At 48.5% G+C, this 22828-nt stretch overlaps 8 protein-coding genes across 8 annotated transcripts; 5 read left to right on the forward strand and 3 right to left on the reverse strand.

The window, feature by feature from the left end:
- Positions 1-2131: 2131 nt before the first annotated feature.
- V8C40DRAFT_266978 (uncharacterized protein) lies at positions 2132-2439 on the forward strand (the record flags this gene model as incomplete). The annotated part of the gene is made up of 2 exons (XM_083219812.1): positions 2132-2284; positions 2347-2439. 2 exons carry the CDS (start codon positions 2132-2134, stop codon positions 2437-2439), a joined length of 246 nt encoding a protein of 81 aa, XP_083072141.1.
- Positions 2440-4210: 1771 nt separating this feature from the next.
- On the forward strand, positions 4211-6133 carry V8C40DRAFT_280130 (FAD binding domain-containing protein; the record flags this gene model as incomplete). The annotated part of the gene is made up of 4 exons (XM_083221348.1): positions 4211-4525; positions 4586-4905; positions 4999-5336; positions 5385-6133. 4 exons carry the CDS (start codon positions 4211-4213, stop codon positions 6131-6133), a joined length of 1722 nt encoding a protein of 573 aa, XP_083072142.1.
- On the reverse strand, positions 6116-8095 carry V8C40DRAFT_36571 (Zn(II)2Cys6 transcription factor). Its single transcript, XM_083222897.1, has one exon. The coding sequence runs from the start codon at positions 8000-8002 to the stop codon at positions 6197-6199; it is 1806 nt and encodes a 601-aa protein (XP_083072143.1). The 5' UTR covers positions 8003-8095; the 3' UTR covers positions 6116-6196.
- Positions 8096-10891: 2796 nt separating this feature from the next.
- Positions 10892-13007, forward strand: V8C40DRAFT_280133 (uncharacterized protein). Its single transcript, XM_083221349.1, has one exon. It carries the CDS (start codon positions 11051-11053, stop codon positions 12932-12934), a length of 1884 nt encoding a protein of 627 aa, XP_083072144.1. The 5' UTR covers positions 10892-11050; the 3' UTR covers positions 12935-13007.
- V8C40DRAFT_248128 (glycoside hydrolase superfamily) lies at positions 12986-14664 on the reverse strand. Its single transcript, XM_083216476.1, has one exon. It carries the CDS (start codon positions 14525-14527, stop codon positions 13082-13084), a length of 1446 nt encoding a protein of 481 aa, XP_083072145.1. The 5' UTR covers positions 14528-14664; the 3' UTR covers positions 12986-13081.
- A 629-nt stretch (positions 14665-15293) lies between these two features.
- On the forward strand, positions 15294-17217 carry V8C40DRAFT_248129 (general substrate transporter). The gene has a single exon (XM_083216477.1). The coding sequence runs from the start codon at positions 15575-15577 to the stop codon at positions 17135-17137; it is 1563 nt and encodes a 520-aa protein (XP_083072146.1). The 5' UTR covers positions 15294-15574; the 3' UTR covers positions 17138-17217.
- A 303-nt stretch (positions 17218-17520) lies between these two features.
- On the forward strand, positions 17521-18257 carry V8C40DRAFT_266984 (uncharacterized protein; the record flags this gene model as incomplete). Its single annotated transcript, XM_083219813.1, has 3 exons — positions 17521-17694; positions 17744-17857; positions 18000-18257. The coding sequence occupies 3 exons, from the start codon at positions 17521-17523 to the stop codon at positions 18255-18257; spliced, it is 546 nt and encodes a 181-aa protein (XP_083072147.1).
- Positions 18258-19613: 1356 nt separating this feature from the next.
- On the reverse strand, positions 19614-21843 carry V8C40DRAFT_36594 (uncharacterized protein). Its single transcript, XM_083222898.1, has one exon. It carries the CDS (start codon positions 21547-21549, stop codon positions 20074-20076), a length of 1476 nt encoding a protein of 491 aa, XP_083072148.1. The 5' UTR covers positions 21550-21843; the 3' UTR covers positions 19614-20073.
- Positions 21844-22828: the final 985 nt, after the last annotated feature.

Genomic DNA, 22828 nt, shown 5'->3' on the forward strand with positions numbered 1-22828 from the left:
CTCTTTGTAGAGACACAACATAAACGCTTATATAATCTTGGCATATGCATTATCTGATTGGTGATGGAAGCATAAGGCATCCTCGTGCAGCTGAAGGGAAACTCTGCAGCATGGATCTTCTTGCACCGCCCATGTTTTGTTTCAGTCACCCTCAAACTCCCTTCATTATCGTCTTTCAGCTGCAAGGTCAGCTGATCGATCTCGGAGCGCTCCGTGACCCACCTGGAGATCGTCAATACCAGAGCTTACTTGGTCTGTTTGATTCAATGTGAGATGATATGAGACACTGCCCCCCACTGCTCTTTCAGCTGGCTTTGAATATGACACATCAAGCTAGAAAGTGTGATCGTCTACCGATCACAGTACGATTAAGTTCGCTTCTAAGCTTACTGAGCTTGCTGAGAAGCAACCCAAGAATTGGATCGGCACAAAACATATCACCAAAGCATGCGGCATAATCTGAGGGAATCTGACGAGGTTACGCTGATCCTCTGGCTCTCGTCGGTCAGTTTCTTTATCCGTGCATTGGCTACGGAGTAATAGGATCAATGCTGTGGCAACACGATCCTTTAGCCTTGCCAATTGTTCCACAAGCCATCTCCTCTTTGTGAACGCCATTTTGAGTTCTCGCCAGGCAGCTGCGTGCACGCTTCTAATTTTGAAGTCGTAAAAAGAAATCATCTGATTGCACGGAGAAAAACCTCGAAAACTCTGCTTTGTTGACCCGGTCTGACCTTATGGAATTGTGGCAATTACTATTTCGCCGGTCTCGTTCAAACGGAGATTCAAAGCTTCTCAATGGCGTTCCGGGCTTGCGGGCTAAGACGGTCGGCCCTTTTTGTCTCTGCCGTGGAGAAGCTCAGACGGGGAAAAGGCATTCCTCGATTACTTCTCTGATGAGACATTGCCACTTGAGATCCAGAAGTTGAAACTCAATTACTCCAGACTCGGCCAAGGCCGTCCGGAGCACAATGAAAATGCGACTCCGCCTCCACAAACGGGAATAAATGGCGCCCACTAGAAACGCGCCAATCATCCGCATAGCCGTCTGTCAGAAAAAGCCATCCTGCAGGATCCGGAAAGTATGGACTGAGACTCCCGGCCGACAGACCGGAAAGGACAAAGCTGAGTAACGTCCGATGACCCGCACATTGTCAATATCCGGTACGCTCTGGTTACACCGTATTTTGGACGTCAATCACAAGACCAGCTTAACATCGTAGGGCTGAGGACTTCTTGGGCTGCGATGACAGCCAGAAACTAAATCTATTTGGTGATTCTTTCTTCTCATTGGTGCCTAGTGGCGGGCAGCTAATGCTGCTTTTTTTAGGCCTCCAGCCAAAGGGATGTGACCGTGGCGTTCAGCCGCACCATTGCCCTGCTTTAGCTGAACGAATCCCGAGGCGCGGGACAGTTGGCATTTCAATGGAGAGAAATGATGGCGCTGGCGGAGCCCCGGGCTATGTATGGATTGAGCCGAGAACGTTTTTGCGCTGGCTCGTCGTCTGCATGTGTCGGATGTCGCTCACTCACCGTGGAGTTAGCTGTTATTCTCACTGTCTGTCGATCTCTCGTATTCGCAGCTTGGCTCACCGGAATGCTTGTCCTCCTCCATCATCCAAGTGCTGATGGTACAGTGTGCAAGTTTAAAATCATCAGATATGGGAATATGGCATTGGCCGGTAGTCCGGATTAGCCTAGACAGGTGGCACGGCCTGACTGAGACAACTGAAGCTATTTCATGTACGTCGGATGTAGTGAGTAATGAGCGGTAGCTGTAAGTGGTCAAAAGTAAGCGTCACTTCGTATTCAAGCATGAGGCTTTTCGTATAGCGTCGAGGATACGAAGGGATCAAGCAGCCACCTACGTCCCCTTGCCTGAGACACACATGATGTCTCTTAGGCATCGAATCCTAAGGCTTCACCGATATTCTTTGCCTTCACGATCCTCAATGGGCGGATCTGTGTGAGATTTGGGGTATATAAAGACATCTGTCTCTGCCCCGGATCCTGACTTTTTCTCCAGCATCACCCCAGCAAGCATTCGCCTCTCGTTCAGATCTCAAGACAAAAAGCACTCAAACCAATCACTCAAACTCCTTCAAGACCACCTTCAAAACAAACCTTCAACATGAAGTTCACCGCCGTTGCCTTGGCCGCCCTCACTACTCTGGCTACTGCCAGCCCTCACCCTCCTCCTCCTCATGGCTGCAAGCCTGCTACCTACTCTTGCCTTCCCAACGACAGCGGTTGGCAAGTGTGCAGCACTGCCGGCCAGTGGGTGGTAAGTATTCACTCCAGCATCGTCAAGTCGAACATTAAAAGTCTTAACCAATTCTTTGATAGTTTGCTGGCACCTGCCCTCCCAAGACTGTCTGCAAGTTCGACAACCAGAATGGCAGCCCCTACTGCGTTCCCCCCAACTTCACCATCCCATAAATGCATCAAATCGGGATCAATGGGGCTACTCACAAAAGCCTACCGGATAAGCATGAGATTTAGAGTTTTTGGTTGCTAAGACGTTTCGTGGCCTGTCATTGTCTTGCAGATCAATCCTGGACATAAATTTTTACACAAATATTACACAAATATGGGACACTCCTTTGAATGAGATGTATCTCTATAGCTATATGAATACAAGAAATTGAAGTAAATCAACTGCTATAGGCATCGTTACCCGTGAAAAGCCCATCTTTATATCCTAGTCTTACCCGCAAGCCCTTGCATCTGCAAACTACCTTAGTTTGATTATTCTTGAGCTAGCTGTTTAACTTGCTTACACCATTCTACCATTGGTTTAGCAAAACGAGCTATACAGAGCTTTTGAGTAAGGGTCTAGGGGTCCAGGAAGTATACTGGGTAAGCACTGTGGTAAGCTTCTAATTGCTCTCTAAGTGAAGCGATATGCTTTATCGTAGCTACGTCATAACCAAAGTGATGATCTGACACAGAGCAGCCACGAGAATAGAGCTTTTCATGATGATAGGTGCGTATTACCAAATTGATGCACATGATAAACATACGTAGAAACGGGAGAATCGGGTGTTTTGAAGTCTGCTCATCAGAACGACAGCTTCAGCCAGAAGAAATATGGAGCGACTTCTTGAGCATTATAGGGGTGCCAGAGGTGTTTCTCCATCGTCGTTTATCTCGGCTATTTAGCCGTCCAGGATGACATGTTGCAAGAGAGAAATCAGCTTATATCACCGATTAACAAATTTTCCGCACATAATTGGCTCGTGCATCTTGCCAATAGAACTTCTCCTTTGTGCATTACTACCTATACATTCATCTCGGTATCCACAAATTTGTGTGAGCAATGTATCAACGAAAAAGCACGCCTTCCCACGGGATTTGGACCCTTTCGGGTTCATATTTCAAGACTATAGTTCGCAATTCCTTCACAAGTCGTTCTGCCGAGGGGTTTATCGTCGTAATTGTACGAGTGCTATTCTCATCCATTGGTAATACTAAATGAACATAAGTACATGTACACATCAAATTACCATAGCCCCTAGACATTTAGCGGATTCACACGGTTACATCATACTAGCCTTGCGTCTCTGCATGGTTGTGTCTCTCTGTATATGATTCAAGTTACATCGATATTGGAGAATATCAGCTATTATTCAGAGCTTTCCAATGATTTATAAAGCATTTGAGATGGGCTGACGCAACAGATCCTGCTTCGCTTCCTTTAAGGCTGTTTCCTAATGTAACATGACTGTAGAAACAGAAAACAATAAAAGTGCTCGAATAGGAGGAAGCAGAGGATAATCACTGAGAGGAAGTGTCCCGTACTGTGGCTGCTCTTTCTGACCTGGTTCAATGTTGCTAAGGAGAGCAGACTACAATTTATCATTCATTTTGCCCACCAAATACTCACGATGAAGACCGTATTTTGTATGGGACTAGGGAAGCTGACATATCCGCCAGGATAACATAACCACCTAGTGTGGGTACTGCCCAGCCAAAATGTAGCCATGACCCACAACATGGTTGTATCGAGACGGATGTGTTATCAAAGCATTGTATGAGACACCGGAAGGGCTACCGGATTAGGAATTATATGATTCGCATCGAGTTGTATATTAACTTGATTAGCTTGGTATAATTAGAGCATGTCGAATCTTTCTTTCATTCAAAACATCAGATAGTCTGTATATTCAATATTTTCCCAAGCTTCCTCAAGCCCGCAGTTCCCCAAAACATGTCGTCAACTACGCACTTGACAAACTCTCTCACTGTCCTCAGCACAGATGTCTTGATCGTCGGTGGTGGTCCCGTGGGCCTTTTCACGGCCTATCAGCTGGGAATGCTGGGAGTGAATACTATTCTTGTTGAGAGAAACCATTTCACGACCAAATTTCCCAAGATGGACCTCACTCACGAACGGACGATGGAGATATATAGAAAAGTTGGCCTTGCCACCCTTTTGAGATCAAGCGGTGTGCCTGTGACGCACGGATTTAACGAAATCTATGCAACAGGGTTAGGCAGGGATAGCCACCACATGGCCCAGATTGTAAATGAAACAGTGGCCGATCTTCTGGAATGATAGAGGAAATTCTGATGCGATAGAAAGGAGGGCCTTTCTCCAAAGCACAAAGAGAAAGAAGAAAATCAGTTGAACGATGGCTCAGTCCCACTTGAGTTGCCGTTGAGACTTTCTGGAATAGTGTACGAGCGCGTCCTGAAGTCTGCCGTCGAGCGACTACCGAATGTCTATGTATACTGGGGCCACAAGTTTGAAACACTCGAAGAGACCAAAGACGGCGTCTACTCTACTGTTATTGATTCCAATGATAAACGAATCGTCATCAAATCTCGGTATGTGACTGGATGTGACGGCGCAGGAAGTAGAATCCGAGGCGCAGTTGGCATTGAAACGCAAAAAGAAGGGATGTAAGTACACGTCTAATAATAACACAGTTGTTTTCTTCTCGTTTTAATGCAATGAAACTATAAAGAATTATCTCACTAATGGTATTTGCAAAGGCCACTTAATATGCTATTGATTCACTTTACGTCGAATGATGCCGCGAAGATATCGAAGCATGGCGAGTTTTGGCACCTATATATAGGAAACGGCGCCGTCGTCATAAATCAAGACGGGAAAAACACTTTTACAATGCAGATTCCTGTTACCTCTGGTAATAATCTGGAGGAGGACGACAATGTCGAGGAGTTCATCAACAAGAAACTTGGGGGCTGGGGACAGCCCTCCGACATCAAAGTAGATGAAGTTTGTGTAATTAGTCGATGGAAAGCTGCTGTCGCTCTTGCAGATACCTTTCGATCGGCAAATGGGAGAGTATTTCTTTGCGGAGACTCTGGTAGGTGAAAACTAGTATGAAGTATGTGATCCTGCTAACTCTTCGCAGCTCATCGTTTGACGCCCGCTGGGGGTCACGGTCTGAACTCGGGCATCAATGATGTCTTCAATCTGACCTGGAAGCTTGCTGCAAACGTACATAGTTGGGGAGGAGAGGCCCTCTTAGAATCGTATAGCAAAGAGCGCAGATCTGCCGCGGAGCTAAACATCGACATGGTTCGGAAAGCGATGGCGGAAATTGTGATTCCCCGATTCGGCAGCATTGGCAAAGACGAACAAGAGAAACTCGTTGCCGATTCAGAAGAAGGATGTGAGGCGCGACGCTTAATGGCGCAGAAATTCATGCTTGGAGACTGGCTCCACAAGCAACTGGGTATCACGCTGGGCCATCGGTATAGAGACACTCCGGTTATCATCAGTGATACGTCCTCTGCGGAGCCTCGTCGGTCTGTTTCTGATTACATTCCGAGTACCTGGCCTGGAGCTCGAGCACCACACGTCGTTCTTAATGATGGACAGACGAGCAATCTAGATCTTTGCGGGCCGAGCTTCACTATTGTTGACTTCACAACATCGGGTGAACAGGCGGACAAGTTTTGTGTTGCTGCAGAGGAGTTGCAAATTCCTCTCAAAAAACTTCATCTTCCGGATGAAACTCACTGCAGGATGATATGGGAGCGGGATGTAGTTCTCGTGCGTCCTGACTTGTTTGTTGCCTGGAGGTCTTCCAGCTGCGGAGTGACTGAAGAGAAGATCAGTATTGAAGATATTCTCTTGAAAGTGGTTGGAAAAGCATAAGGCTTTCTGATATTATATACATGGTCATTTGAACCGATAAAAGCATCATTTTATCCTACTTACTTAATTATTAAACTTTTGCAGGAGCTGTCCCAAAATCATGGCCTGGTCTGAAATCCCAGCGTCTTCATCTTTCCAATCATTCAGCATACCTATACAAGCTTCAACAGATTGAACCCAGTTCTCCGGTAAGAGGCTCTGTGTATGTTCCGAAAAGGCAGCAGCTAGCAAGACTATTGCACTTCGAGCACAAGACTGCAATAGCATCCATGTTCCGTGATGACGGTACCAATGACCTAGCCCCGCTGTTCGAATACGATCGGTGCATGTTGTGAAACCTCGACAGGCATACCGAATCATATCTTCTGACAAACTCTCTTTGCTATTGACCGCTCTGTCGATGAATGTCCAGAAAATAAGCTCGTTGAAGTCTACCAAATGGCAACGAAGAATGAACTTGAGTATATCATCCTCAAGGGGGTTTGAATCGATGCTAATCGTCTCGGGTAGCGAAGTAAGCCATGCTTCAGCCTGTTGATCATACGAGTCGACCACTTCAATTAACCGTGCCTCAGTATCCTCGCCTTCAACCTCTGACGATGATAAAATCTGTCCAATGTCGTTGCGGGCGCGAGTGTTCAATCGTCGGAGAGATATTTCAGCAAGGTAGAAGAACCACGCTCTGTCGTCTTTCTCGGGATTTGCTGGCGGGTTGGGGAAATGGCCGGGATAAACGCGGTCCTGTGTCTGGAAATCAAAGAGCCCGAGACACATGCGCATCTCTACTTCGGATTTCCAACAGGACCAGTACAGGCGCTGTTCCGTGGGTGACGTCTCAGGAGGGCTGGTGAGTGTCTGTGGGTTCTGTGATGCTTCTATAGCGAAGTCAAACTCTTGACAGTATGCCAAGGCTTGTAAGAAATGTCTCCACGCTGAAACTGGCTGGAACATTGACATTAGGTAAACGCCAGCGTAGAAGAAGCACTGAGCTGATAGTATGCCGCTTTCTGCAAAGACTATTCCAAGCCTCTTGGTAGCCGCACCGTAGAGTGCTGCTCCAAGCTCGAGGTTCTCTCGGTCGCAAGGTTGTGGAGGCTGCTGAAAGGGTGTTGAAATAGCACCCAACGCCCAGACAAGGAGGACCAAGCAAGATTCGGGATCCCATCCAACGCCCTCGAGGCAAGCATGCTGGACCATACGCTTAAGACTAGACAGCTCTAGGATGGGATTCTTAATGTGGACATGTTGAATGAAGTTTGTAATCAGCGTATTACTGGCGCTGGTATTGCCCAGAAAAGACTCGAGTGCAGAGGAAGACGGTTGTATCGGTTTCGGAGGCTTTCGTCGGAGGACTGCAATTGCATTGGCTTGCAGGCCGAATTGGTTACCAAAAATCGGCCAGCCAAGGACTTCCGAAGAAACGATCTGGAGAGAGCGTGAAGGTTGCCGCCCAGCAGAGTCTTCTCGATGGGCCTCATTTTGTGTGTTAACAGTGTCATCGTGACGCGGAAGGCTATCCGGTTTGTCTCGTGGTTGTGATTCCAACAAACTCTCGATCCGGTCCAACCTCTCCAAAATCTTTAGGCTCGCCGGATCAAAAGCTGAGTAGTCCGTGGGCTCAGTGACACATTTCGCTCCCGTCTTCTCACAGAAAGAGCAAGCTGGTTTTTTGTTGTCGCATTTGGTCCGCCTGGCACGGCAAACCTGGCAGGCGGTTACTGCTCGTTTGCGCGCGTATGCTCCGGTTCCTCTGGGAGCTGGTCGTTTTCTTGCTTGCGGCTGAGATGCCACTGTCATGAGATCTGGAGGGTGGAGCTCTTCCAGGTGGTCTTTTGACCCAAGCTGACCTTGAGTCGACGCAACGCTCATGATGATTGGTCTCTTGGCCGTCTTAACTATTATGAAGTTCCCTGAGACAGTGTTCCGACCGGCGCGGAATGTCGGCAAGAGTCATTAAACAGTTGATGCAGGAAAATCTGGGGTAGCAGGCAGACCGAATGACCCGTCCCGGCTAAATTGAAAGACAGGCCAGAGCCCCAGATTGTGGCGGTTAAATTGCTCCTGGTCTTGGCCTCGCCGAAACTTTATTTCCATTTGTTCTCTATATGTTTTAAGGTGCATTAACATGTGGGTGGCTGCATTATTGGGCGTTTTGGCGTTTCTTTACGCCCTGAGAATGTTCTGTGACTTGAAAAGATTGAAGATGCTATGCGAATTCGAGTCTAGCTAGCACTCGGGGTTTTCCACTATTGAGAATCGATCCATCAACACCATCATGAAGCGTGGAGAGGCTATCTAGTCATTGGTCATTTACTTGATGCACCTGATCTATTTAACTTGAAAACAAGGATATTAGTTGGCTCGAGCTCTTCATCTCTTTTGAAATTTGCCTCTTGGCCACGTTCGAAGGCGTAGATGCGAGTAAGCTGGTCAACCCTCTCTAGTTTTTCCAATAGCTCGTGATTTAGCGCCCCATATCTTACTGAACATCTCATGATTTTATCAACCGATTCAAGTAATATCGACTTATCGTTCCAGTGTATGAGCATCTCGTGTCTGACGTGTAATGAGCTCCGTCATTGCCATAAGCGGCGTGTTCTGTCAACATTTACTGTTTATCTGGATTCTGGCCAAACTTGAACAGCACGTGGTAAACATCGTCAGGTAGTGTATCCAATCCTGGAGAAATTCTTTGGCGGGATTGTCGAAGTGAGTATGCCTTGCAGCAAAGAGAGTGATTGAATAGGACATGTTTCTTACGATGCCATTGTTACAGGGAGGGCTGCTCTCTTACGTATCCAATGCGTATCCAATGTAGGCCGGTAATAATTGCTGCAAGATAAGTGGCCAGCGGAGTAGTGTCATATGAAAACAAATTGAGGCGAGAGGTGTCTGTAGCTGAAACAATAGCATTTCGTAGATAGTAGCTTTGCCGAAAGGTATCAGGCTATATGTGATATTCCTCGGCAGATCTTCAGTTGCCTCAGCTAGAGTTCGATTGCATCAGCTAAGAAAGCCACCCATTTGATAAAGCAGCTGACTACTGGGAAATACATCTGAAATTCAGATCTCCGGGTAGTTAGCAAGTTCCGACTGTAGCAAGGACGCTGTTAATGCAAGACTTGCCCATGCTCCTACCACGATACTTCCGATAAAAGGGGTCTGAATAAATCATGTGTTATCTAAGGCGTAACCATCTTGCTGTAATTGCTATGCAGTCCGGTATAGTGACTCTCTTTCCACTGCCGTGGATGTAGATGCGAGACCTGCATGTTCGAAAGCTGGTTATTAAAGCCTAGATGAGATTTATATTTGGGGTTTCTAAAGGGATTGTCAAGTTCTGGGTCAGAAGTCAGAAAGGAGTAGACGGTATTTTCGGACAGTCAGCCTGCCTTGCGTATGAAAATGATTGCGACTGTCGCCTCCGTAGTTGACAGCGGACCAGTGCTTCGATCTATATAATGACCTCGAGGCTCATGGAATTCATAACGGCTTATGTCTCTGAATGGCTTACTAATTTAATGAAATGATATCGCGCTGCGAAGTCGGTGTTCAGTCTCAGTCAAACTACCATGTTGGGGCCACGAGGAGCAGTTGAGAATGCAGATGATGTAAGAATCCCACACAGAGCCCGTATAAGTCAAAGAGTCGATTTGAGCCAGTGGGAGATATGCCAGCAGCCAATAAACATACGTTTGCAGCTTGACGCTGAGAACTTGAGTCAACTGGTTGCAGCTTTCTTTCATCTTTTCGGTTGTATCATCCAATCGGTGGCAGAACTCTTTGTTCGGCTCGTTAGACAAAGGGCCAAGTTTTACTCACAAAATTACGAGATATGTAGTAATGCCAAGCGCCTAAATACCGCGTCAACAGCCGCCTATAGCCTAGTAGAACCTATAATTTTGCGTTTTCGGCTTTTTTCCTTTCGGGAGGATAGGTAGGATAAAGAGCTGATGAAGGGAAATATGTGTTTGGAGATCGTAGCTGATCCAACGGTGTAGACGGCTGGTTACAACAAGGTAACACATGCGCACCAGTCATACGAAAGCGAAATGAGTACAATAATGATTACATGTACAGAATAATCATTTATTATTGCCATAATTACGAAGCCCTCTGAGTTAATATTGCTTTGTCTATCATCAACTGTGTTGAAAGAAACTCTGAACATTGGGGATCGGTTCATGCTGACGGGGAAATCAAGCGGGGCGGCTGCACATTAGATTGGAGGGCCCGTGTTACTATAACGACTGAATGGATCCATGCATCATGTAAGTAAGGCCCATCATCTGCCGCCTTGCGCTTGCTGTCGAATGCACCGCTCCGCTCAACATCCGGTTTCCTATTCCAGCCATGGCGATGGCCTCAGTCGCAAACCCACTCAGCTCAACATCGAATCCCTCGGCATTCACGCCGTTTTATTTCTTCTTCCTTCGAACTTCTCCGTTTCCGTCATTTCCCCCACGTGTCGCGATCCACCACAGCACTGCCATCGGGATTTCGGCCAGTCTAGCGACCTTCTGGGAAGCCAAAACGGCAATCCGGCAACGCATCCAGAATGTGGCAGCCACTCACGTCGGCCATTCCAGCACAAAGCGAGATCTAGGCTTGGAGGATGCTGACGGGAAGAAGCAAGTTTTAGGGCGCCCACCAATTCCATGACGTTTCACAGCCCCACCATTAGCCTTGAAGCAAAGGAGATCAAACAAAGCAACGATGCGATGATGCATCCGATACGTTAATGTATGGCAGAATCTTGCCGAGAGGGAGGGAGGGAGCGCTATAATTTGCAAGTCTTGGCATCTCCCTCTTCTCATCGTGTGTAGCCTCTACACAAGAGCTTCGTGATTCTTCTATTTACAAAGTCACATCTAACTTTGACTGCTTGGTGATCTAATCATCACCCCGCCTGTCGCAATGGTTTCCGACCATGTCCTGAGGCTGTGCCGGGCTCACAACTCGGTCAGCTCCATCCTTGCCAAGAACCCGACAAAGGGCCCCGGAGTCATCGCAAAGGATCTATACGGCCACTACGAGAAAGATCTCCGTCGCTCCCCAGATGAAGACAGACCGCACCCGTCGCCCGAGATACTGGAGTTAGCCCTTCAATGCGGCAACTGGGGCCCTACGAAGCCGAGCCCGTTATTCCTCCAGGCATTTGCAGATGCTCTCCGATGTCTAGATGCGGATGCGCTTTCCAGCGTCGTGTCTCCTCCGCTGATGGGCTCTCATGGCACGATCCCGTTGACCATCATTGCGCCGCTCATAGACATCATTCGCCATGTTTCAAATGTCATCGCGCGGGCGGAGAAGGAGGTGTTTTTCATCACCTGCAACTGGTCGCCCTCCGTTGCTCAGAGACTCATCAAGAATGCGCTCATCGAGCTATCCAGACGAGCCGGAGAGAGGAATCAGAGGGTCGTGGTCAAATTAATGTACGACAAGGCAACGGCCGCCAGTGCGATTGATCCGCATCAACGCGTCAAGCCAGAGACTTATTCGTCCAAGGCCATCCAGCTACCTACTCCCGAAGAGATCCCCAATCTTGACATGGAAGTCGTCAGCTTGCATAAACTGGTTCTTGGCACGCTCCATGCCAAGTTTTGCGTGGTTGATCGCAAGATTGCCGTTGTCATGAGCAACAATATGGAGGACAATGCCAACATGGAAATGGCGACGCATCTAGAAGGGCCAATTGTTGATAGCATCTACGACACAGCGCTCATCACATGGAAGCACCCCCTCGACCCTATTCTCCCTTCACACAACTCCCCAGCATCCCAGGGGGGTCTGCCGACGTCCAGCAATGAGCCTCTATATCTCGATCGGGGAACAGGCCCAGATCAAGAGCATATCGCAGCAATCGGACAGGCAAACCCAAGTCTTCCAGAGCATACGCCGGAAGATCCACACTATGATGTCGACATGGCTGGAGAAATCGCACGCATGCAGTCGTGCTATTCTACTAAGCCAGATGAAACGAGACTTCAAGCTGCAAACCGCCAACTCAATCTTGCAGTCAAGGACCATATTGCGCCGACTGGTCCTGATATCCCCGATGGACATGAAATGACGCCTTATATAAATACATCTACCCCTTATCCAGTCCCGATAGCCATGGTATCACGCCCCCCATATGGAAATGTCGATTCTAAAAATGTCTTTGTACCCCAAAACGAAGCCTGGCTATCTCTGATTCGCCATGCTAAAAACAACATCTTCATCCAAACGCCGGATCTCAACGCTGCACCACTCATTCCGGCCTTGGTTGAGGCTCTGAAACGTGGTGTTGAAGTCACATACTACGTGTGCTTTGGCTACAATGATGCAGGAGAAATCATCCCAGGACAAGGTGGTACAAACGAGCAAGCTGCACGCAGCCTACTCTCTTACCTGCCAAAGGGCGGACCAGAGCGTGAGCTTTTACATATATACGACTACGTTGGAAAAGACCAAGACCACCCAATTCACCAATGCTTCCGAACCCGCTGCTGTCACGTCAAACTCCTCATCGTAGATGGCACTGTTGGAGTACAAGGAAGTGGGAACCAGGATACCCAATCTTGGTTCCACAGCCAAGAGATTAATGTCATGGTAGATAGCCCTGAAATATGTAGCAAATGGAGAGACGGAATCGAGAGAAACCAAAACACGAAGCTGTTTGGAAGAGTGTCTGACGATGGAGTTTGGAGAGACAAGAATGGACAGCCTGGAGAGGGATATATGGGAGATCCCAACTCAGTGGAGGGGCTGATCAAAGGAGTGTGGGGGATGTATAAAAAGATGGAGGCTGGTCGATGAACCGCGTATAATCACTTTTAGAATTGCACATACAAGAGCAGGTATTATGGTGTAATATTTGTTGCTATTTATGTTCTAGCTATACCATCTGGATTCTGTCTTGTCTGAAGTCTCGATTTCATCTCACCTTGACCATCTTATCGCTTATTAGTCTTTGTGAGAGTTTTGCAGTATCTCCACCAATTCGTTCCTAACAACCATGTTCTCCAATTTGAACGATCCAGCCAAGTCATCTAGCTCTTCAAACGACAAATCCTTGAAATACTCTGCAAATTCGTGCGTCAAGTATTGCGAAAGAAGCACATCTCTGAGCACTCGGTCGATGTAGTCGCCTACATCCCACGTCTTAGGATACACCGCTCGCTGCAGATGTTCCGGAATGACTGCCTTGAAGTGATCCTTGACGGGCTTGTAAACGCTATTCTCAACGGCAATGTTCTCATCGCGACCCCAGCGGTCGAGACCCAGCTCGAGCTTCTTGTCGAGCCATGATCGGAGATGAGTGTACCACTTGGACTCGGGCGAGATGTGCGTAAGGCCCTGGTAGCCAATATCTTTGTACAGCCAGATGCTCCATGAGATAGGACTCTTGTCCCCAGAGGGATCACCCTCGGCGTAAACATCCAACTGATCTTTCAGCACATGGTACCTCGACGCATTTGTTTCTTCGACTGCGTCATCGCCGCGCATCTTTGAGGCATAGACAGGCCCCCACTCGCCGTTCCAAACAGGTACGTTGAGCTCTTTCATGTATTCAATCTTGCGCTCATACTGCTGCTTGAGCTTTTCTCGCTGAGCTTTGGTGCCTGTGTATTTCTCAGGGCTCTTAGGGAATCCGTAATTGGAATAGTCGTGGATAGAATAGACTGTGTTGGCAAGAGGCGTCTTGGGGAATTGCCTAAAGTCCGCCGCATAGGTGTTGCCGTCCAAGAACAAAATATGGTTTGGGTCAACTTCTCGAATGGCCTTGTCTACTCTGTCGTAGAACTTAACGAGACGAGCGTGACTTGGATCCGCGGGCTCGTTCAAGGGATTGTATCCTGCCACCCAAGTATTGTTCTTGTAATGTGATGCAATTGCTTGCCAGAGGTCAATGATGCGATCCTGGAAATATGTAAAGTCCCAGAATAGTGCCTTATGGATGGCGCTATCACAGTGCCAGTCTTGGTTTTGGCCGCCGGGAACAGCGTGCAAGTCTAGAATAGTGTAGATGCCGTGGTCGGCGCAGCTATCCACAATTCTGTCCAACAGAGCAAAGCCCTCAGGCTTTATCTTAGTCAGATCAGAATCGTCGAGAAAGTGCCGATAGTTGAATGGGATTCTGAGGCAATTGAACTTCATGGAAGCGAATAGTTCGGCATCCTTGTCTGTCCAAAAGTATTCATAGAACTTGGACCAGAAGAAATCATATTTCTCTTTGCCCATGACTTTTAGCATCGCCTCCTTGTGCTCCTCTTCGTGGCCGGGGAACCCTGTGATGAAGTTCTCCATGTTGAGATGGCCACCAGAAGCCGCCCCGCGAAGGACGATGGGAGTGCCATTTGGCTTGAGGATTTTAGTTCCCTCAGTGTGCAGGAAGCCGCCCACGGTCATTTTGGAAAGATTTGTGCTTAATATGAACAAGGCCAAAATGTCTGGGCAAAATTTGAAAGTTATGGGTATGGAGATGAGAGTCGTGGCATATGAGCAACATTCTTCAGTTGGTCGCACGTATATATAGAAGTACGTGGGGTTTCCACTGTGACATAACTACATCTCAACACCAAGATAATTGCCATTTAATTGGCGCTAGATAGATCCCAGGTGTGGAGTGTCTCTCCAACTCCATCGACATTCGTTGGAGTAAAACGCGGAGAAGTACGCGGAGTGTCGGCAAGCGAAGCCAACATTAACATCAGAATAGCCGGTTATAAACACTGCACATAAGCTCAAAGGCTAAACTGGGAACCGGTTTCCCGGGTTTCTTAATGCTTACTATAGTACCTAGTGGTTGTCTATCGACTAGGCTTAGACATTAGTCTGGAGAAAGCTTTTGAAGTGACGTTTGCTAGACTCCCACCCAACGTTCGAGAAATAGAAGATCCCGCTCTATCGATATAATACAGATAATGTAGCGATTTAAAACAAGAGTCTTTCAATTACATAACCCCATTATCTATACCGCCCTCTCTCTTGCCAGCTCGCAGTTGAAAGCCCCTTTATCGACCGTTTGCTACCCGCTTATGGTTCGTTTTCCACGAGTCATGGCAACCAAGTGGAATGTCGGCAACGCCAAAGCCTCTCCACCACTCCCTCTACATATGCGGAGTGTCGGCAACTATCTCTCTACCTCCAATTCTTCTCTCAACGCCAAGATCTGGTCCAGCCCAGTTTCTTACACATGTAGTACCACCTCACCGGCTGAACAACCTATTTTTTTTTCTCCTTCTGGAAACAAGTTTATTTTTGCCGCTACAAGTCTCGATGCCCTGCAAGATCGTGCGGGGCCCCAGGTTTTGGATCAGCATTTAAACCCCACGATGAGCATGTCTTTGGGAGGGTTGCATCACGATCCTTCGCCTCGTTTTATCTCAGCTTCACACGCAGATCTCCTCTATTTCTTCTATTATACTTGACAAAAATAACTCTGCTGGTTCTAGCATGGCTAAGAGCGAGAGTGAGCAGACAACTGCGGAGAGAGCAGGCCCGGAAGATGCTCTCCAGCAAGTCCTTCCAAAATACGACCGGCCATGGTTTAGGGTTCGCCATCTCCTTCTTCTGAATGTCTGTCTCATCATCCCTCTACTGGGAAATTCCACCAATGGTTATGACGGCTCTCTACTCAACGGCCTTCAGTCCTTGCCCCAATGGAGGGACTACTTCAACAGCCCAACAGGTCCTCACTTGGGTGCTCTGTCCAACGCCTACGTCTTCGGAAACATTGCCACTTTCATCGTTGCCTCATGGTTCAGTGACAAATACGGACGATTGTGGGGTATCCGACTCGGTAGTTTTATCGTGTGCATCGGAGCTGCCCTTCAAGCTGCGGCTCAGAACTATGCCATGTTCTTCGTCGCCCGATTCATCATTGGTGTCGGAGGCATGCTTGTCATTGTAGCAAGTCCATGCCTGGTGTCTGAATTGGCATATCCTAGCCACCGAGGCGTTATCACTGCCATCTTTGGCCCGTCTTGGTATGCCGGAGCTACCATTGCAGCTTGGGTCACATACGGAACCAATTATATGGGTGTAACTGACGAATGGGCATGGAGACTGCCATCTTTGCTCCAAGCATTGCTGCCACTGATTCAGCTTCTTGGCTCGTTCTTCATCCCAGAAAGCCCCAGATACCTTGTGGATACGGGTAAGGAAGACAAGGCGAGGGAAATTCTTCTCAAGTACCATGCTGGAAACGACGCCGCCAACATGCCACTGGTAGAACTCGAAATGAGCGAGATCAAAATTGCAATCTCCCACGACAAGAATAGCCAAGAAGTCAGCTGGGGCGCCTTTCTGCGAACAAAGGCCAACCGCCATCGTCTATTTGTTGTCGTCTGGCTCGCCATTACTCAACAGCTTTGCGGCAACGGCTTGGTATCGTACTACCTCAACTTGATTCTCAACTCGATCGGAATTACTTCAGCGCGAGAGCAGTTGGTGATCAATGGCGGCCTCATGGTCTACAATCTGGGCACTGCCATCATCAGCGGCTTCATCGTCGGTCGCATCAAGCGCCGGCCAACTTTCATCTTTGGACTCGGCACCATGCTCGTCATCTTTGTCATTTGGACGGTTCTTTCGGCTATTAACGAGCAGCGACACTTTGAGCAAAAGTCGCTCGGCCAAGGAGTGCTGGCCATGATTTTCCTATTCTACGCCACCTACAACGTGTGCATGAACGCCCTCCCGAACTTGTATATCTCGGAGATTATGCCTTACTATCTTCGTACCAAGGGAACGACGACTTTCAGCATGATGAATGCCATGACCAACGTCTACAACGGATTTGTCAACCCGGTTGCTATGGAGGCGATTAGCTGGAGATACTACATTGTGTTTTGTGGTCTTCTTCTTATAGAGCTGATAGGAGTTGCGTTGACCTTTCCCGAAACCCATGGATATACTCTTGAGGAAGCATCGGAAGCGTTTGGAGATGGTGTGCTCGTCCAGGGAGCGGCAGCGAAGTCAATCGAGGCGGAAAGCCAGCATGTTGACGTCGCATAAACCCACGCTTATTACTGATGTCTAGATATGAGTGCCGTGTGAGCAACGAGGCCATATAGCTAGATGAATCTCATTTCCATTTATTCATTTCCGCCAGTCGCAAGTGATTAACAGTGTCGTTATTTTTGCATATGAAGAAGAGGGATACATCCACATGATCTTCTAAATTGCCAGAAAGGATTCGCATCCAAACTGTCAGCAACGTCTACGCTCGAATAACTTACTCGATCTGTCTCAAACTGAACTCCTGCTACACCTTCAACACCTCAGACGAAACAAAGTTCAAAGTCAATTCCCGCCCAATACAACTTCCGGAATCCAGGAACCGAACAGCCCCACGATATTGAAGTTGCTAGTGGTGGATGGTTAATCTAACGAATAGTATGCCTTCAAAGCTGTCACCAGAAGACATCGTTCAGTTCCAACTCATAGTTGCTAACGAAATCTTCGAAACTTGCTTCTTCAGCTCTTCATTCTACGATGTTAGCAATGACGTGACTGGCTACCAGTACGACAAACGGGACCAACTTGTCACTATCCCTCACTATATTCTTGCCGTAAGTACTTCGTCTAGTCAAGCATATATAACAACTAATACGGCCTTAGCAAGAGGAACTACACGCGATGAATGCTACATGTATCAAGCACCTCAAGCATAACAACGCATTCATCCCCAAACAAATACCAATTCGACTCTACAACGCTCCAACATGTCATCAGGTTTGCTCAGGTGTTTACAACCATCATCATGGGAACGCTCCAAGAAGCTGCTACCACCTTGGCAAGAGATGGCAATATAGAGCAAGTTCGCACCATCGTCGCTATGATCACCAATGATGCAGAACAAGCAGCATATTTCTAGCGCATGCTCGAAAAGGAGCCATCAGCACAGCCAATTTCCACGACATCGGTCGCGCCATTCTTCCTAAGCGCGCTAGACACCTTCACCATACCCTGCAGTTGTCCTTTCCCAGCGTCCGGCATCAACATCGCCGCCTTTACTCCGTTTAATCTCGTGGGCATCGGTATGATTAAGCATAAAGATCAAACTCCCACCCTCGAGACAGGCCTAAATGGAGTCGCGGGCGTGATGAGGTACATCAACAAGACAAGTGTGTAGGTTGTATGTGGGCACACTTAACGGCGCAGTTGGCGCTAATTTCTATGCCCGCAACCAACCTGTGGTAGAACAAGATTGTCACGATGGATACTTATTTTCCATATTGCAAGTATTCGATGGATGGATGGGCTGTCGCTAGCTACTCTTACTACAAAAGATGACTTTTCTTTGGTGAATGAGACGCCGCAGTTTACGTTGGCTGCTCCAGCGGTCTTGCAAGGCGACACGTATGTCAACGTGAATCACAGTTCTCGCAACCCTAGAGTGAATAACTCAGAAACAACTCTCTGATCAAAGATACTTCCAATGCTGTGTCCTGAGGGTTCATCAAACATCTAGCACTCATTGTAATCAATAGCCCATCTCCACATAGAGACCTCTGACCGCGTACGAGACTAGGTCGCAGTGCTTGGAAATCAAATTCACATCTCGCAGCAGCAAATACACGCCCTAAACTTGAACAGACACTTACTAACCTCGCTGCCAAATGCATATGCAATGCAACATGTCATCCCAAACCGGCTCGGCTTACAAATGAGCCCAGGACACCCTCTTAGAAACCCAAGTCGCCAATAGTATCATGTACGATGATCCCATGAACTACGAAAGAAACAGTCCAGTTCAACTTGTCTAGCCCCGCTCGGGATAATCTCCTCGGGGATCCTGATTTATGTCCTCGGAGCTCCCCACCAAGCAAATGCGACGCCGCCACGACTCCACAGTCGCTCCGGTGCCGCTCACCCTCAAAAACCGGACGTGATTTTGTGCTGTGGGGATGCCGAAGAGTCATCCCATCCCCCGTGGGGAAGAAGCTTTCATCGTTCGTCGAGTCATACGATCCAAGCCGTACGAGAATGTGGTTGACCGGCAGAAAGGTTGAACGTATCCGGTAGTTAGTTCTCAGAATAGATGGCTCTACGCCCTTTGCCTTGTATCGTATGGCTTCACCGCAAGATCATAATCGACCTACTAGGCCTAGAGTACGAACGAGTATGCATCCAAGGCAATTAGTAAGAAGACAAAATGCTAAGAAAGAGGGCGTGACACCTTCATATGCCGAAAACCAGGATCAGGATTAATGACATAATGCAGCTGTCGAGTGTTACATCGTACTGCTACTATTGGCAGCGACTCGCGGCTAAATCGGTTTAGGCAGGATAAGCGCCCTCATCGTCGCGCCGGCGCCCTAGCGATGGCATAACATGTATTTACGAGTTTCGCTTGGTGTACGAAGTAGACACGGCCGACATCGCTTCAGTCGCTGACAGTTTGAGTGCTGTAACTCAACTCCATGCTAGAAAGGGGTTGTCCATGATGGAGATACTGTAATGGCAAACTAGAAGAGCATCACGGATGGAAAAGAATTGAGAGCGACGATAGTTTGATTAAAGACTAAAGCTATGTTTTTTTGCGGATTCTATATATCGTCATCATGCATTGTTGCGCATGTGAAAGAAGCCATCGTATGCCGTAAAGTATCCATTCCGTAAACCAACTCCAAAAATAATAATGAAAAAAAGCCAACTATGTGGCTGCTGGATCTGTTGAATTCGCCCGTCGTTTCATCATGTTAAATATATATGCAAAAAAAAAAGACAGAGAAAAGAAATAAACCAATCGCCTGATTTTGTCCTTTGCTGTAGGGGTATATGTATATGCTGGCTATGCAGCGATATCGAAAACAACCCAGCCGCTTTGCTCTGCATCCAAGCCTGTGTAGGCTGATAATAGACGCGCCCAATAAAATGAATAAAATAATAAAAAGATAAAAAAAGAAGAGTAAATTGACAAAAGAAAGTGGTGGGTATCGTCGCTTTCATGATAATTCTTGGCTACCCCTTCGGCTGTTGGGTGCCGTCGCCCTTGCGGCAACTAGTTCTTCGAGGTCGTCGTACTCGATGGGAAGCTCGTCCTGAGCATACTCGGGAGGGCTGGGAGGCACGTCCTGGTAGACTGGAGGCGCTTCGTTGTCCCAGCTGACGCTCAGGCCGCCGTTGTCAGTCAAGACGACGGCAAAGTGCATTCGCAAAATGCGGCCGGTGCCAGTCTGGTGGGAGATGTGCGTCTTGCCCTCTTGTGCGTATTCCTTCGAGACAACCAACTCGAGCAGCAGAGAGTGGGTCACTTCTGTTCCGTCTTGAGTCTTGGTATCGCAAGCGTACTTGAGGGCATGGGAGTGCGGCTTGAGCTGATTGACACAGAATTCGAATTCCATGTCGACGATGCCGTCCACACCAGTGTAGTCGGACTTCCATCCCTCGGTGAGGTTCTTCTCGCCGATGACGCGGGTTTCGCTTCGGGGTAGGCCCTTGTTGGCAGACTCGGCGAGGCCAGGGTTGTGCCTCTCGCAAGCGGGTGCAACGGTCTTGATGGTCTCTTCCAACTTCCAGGTAAGCTTCTTGAGCTTCCACAGGTCAACCGTCTTGACCCTTTCGTTGTGGGTCATGAGCCCGTCGAGCTTGAGCGTCATCTTGTTGTTGCCTGAAGGGTGAATGACGGAGACGTAGCTGGCGGCGGCCTTGATGTTGGTCGGAGGGAAGACGCGGACGGAGTTGTGGGGGTAGAGAGGCTCGGGGAGAGTTCGCTTGACGTCGATGATGCGCTCGAATTTTGTGGTTGTGATTGAGCTTGTGCCCTCGGGCGTTGTGGGAGCAGTGAGGAATTGAGCCTCAGCGTTCATCACGTAGGAGATGGAGACAACGGGTGTGTCCATTGAGGCCGGGAGATTGCCTGGCAGCAAGATGGAGAAGGGGAACTGGTGCTTGCCCTTGCGCAGAGGAACGGGGTGAGCCAACAGCGTCAGCTTCTCGACTTCGGTTGACTGAGACTGGCATTCGCTGCAGTTGTTCTGGAATGGCCGCTTGTGGGTGACGACCATGTTCAGGCTGGCTGTGAAGCTCTCTACGTCCACCAGATCCTCCTTGATGTCGAGGTAGATCTGTCCCGAGACCAATGCGCCGGTGCTCTCCTCAGCGTTGCCGTGGAAGACGACGGGCGGGCTCTCGACGCTCCAGTCGATCACGACCGGAGAATAGGGAATGTGCTGTTGTTGACGCTCCTTGGAGTTGGATCGGCCAAAGTGCAGCGACAGGCGGTGGTGCTTCTTGATGGCTTCGGCGAGGTCAGGCATCTTGACGGCATGGCGATCTTCGCTGTCCGAGGCATGGGGGCTGGTGTTGCGGGATGCGCTGCGAGAGTTGCTCCTCGACGTGTTTCGAGACCGCGAGACGGCCTTGATGTGAGGGATTGTTCCCGTCGAGCTACGCAGGAAGCTGGAGACGAGGTGGGGCATGGTGAAGATGGGAGAAGCTGATGATTGCGGGTGGTTTTGGTGGTGGCTGTGGGTGACGCAAACGTCACTATGGGGAGGAATGGCGGAACAGGCCCTTTTTATGATACCTGTTCCTCTCTCTCCTTCCTTTGAATATTTCTTTTGCTTTGTGTATCCTTTGTTGCTGTCAATCTCCTTTTAACTTCCAAAAGCAACTTCAGCCCTAGCGGTGGTCAAAGTCCGCCGACGAATGATGATGCAAAGACCCCCTCCAGAAATGATGTACACGGGCGCTGTGCCAAGGAGGGGCTGCGTCTGGGGAAAAGGATTGGGCTGAGATCTGGTGATGGTTCTCAGCAAAGGGCGCCGATGGTCGGGTGTTAGTTCTGGCAGATGGCTGTTTAGCGGAAGCCACTGGTCAGGTATAAGCACAGAGAGAAATTAAGCCGGTCTGATGATCTTATTCAGCGCCGGGTTTCGTAAGCGTGCTGCAGGTGTTGCTTAAAAATTAAATTTTCGTGCGTTGGATGCTGGATGATGACAATTGGCAGTCCAGTTGGTTTTGTCTGATGCGTATTGTTCTTTCTCTTTGGTTTGTCGTTGTGGCTTCAAAGTGCTGACTGTGCGATGGCCGTCCGTGTAAGTCGGGTAGAGCAAGGTTTCGATAGTAGCTTTTGCGAGTACAGTAAGCTGATGGACGTGTTCAAGTTCCAAATCGTAATGCCACTGGCAGATGAAATGCAATGCAAATCCGGTAAACAAATTTCCCAAAAGAGGTAATCCGGCAACATCGTCGAGGGCATCGTCAAGTTATATATGCTGGTCCCCTTGTTCGGCATGCGGCGGTTTGGCCAGGCCAGAGCTATGTGTCATGGTCATGGCCGCAAGCAAAAAATCTTGCTGGACTTTTCCAGGCTCTCGGCCGCCAACCGATGGCCGATGGATCTCCGGTGGGGGCATCGAGACGAGAGAAACGCCTTTCGATTGATTCTGTGGGGCTCCTTGTTCTTCCAGTTTTTTTTTTTTTTTTTTTTTTTTCTCGCCGTTTTTCCCTTTGCCTGTCCGTCCGCCGTCTTTCCTTTCTCTCCCCCTTTTCCCGATTAGGCACTTGAGTGGCACGGCGACAAGGCACGTGTATACATGACTGGTACGCCCATTCCTTAGCCAAGTTGGAAATTGGACGGCTTTACTGCCCATCAGCTGGACGGAGAAGCACCTGCGCCGCACGTTGAAGAAGATCCATTAACAGCCGTGCCAAGTACCGGCCAAGTACTTGGCTCCATCTTTGTTTGCCGCCCTC

This window comes from Trichoderma camerunense, assembly GCF_050948025.1.
Source record: "Trichoderma camerunense strain CBS 138272 chromosome Unknown V8C40scaffold_11, whole genome shotgun sequence".
NCBI lineage: Eukaryota > Fungi > Ascomycota > Sordariomycetes > Hypocreales > Hypocreaceae > Trichoderma > Trichoderma camerunense.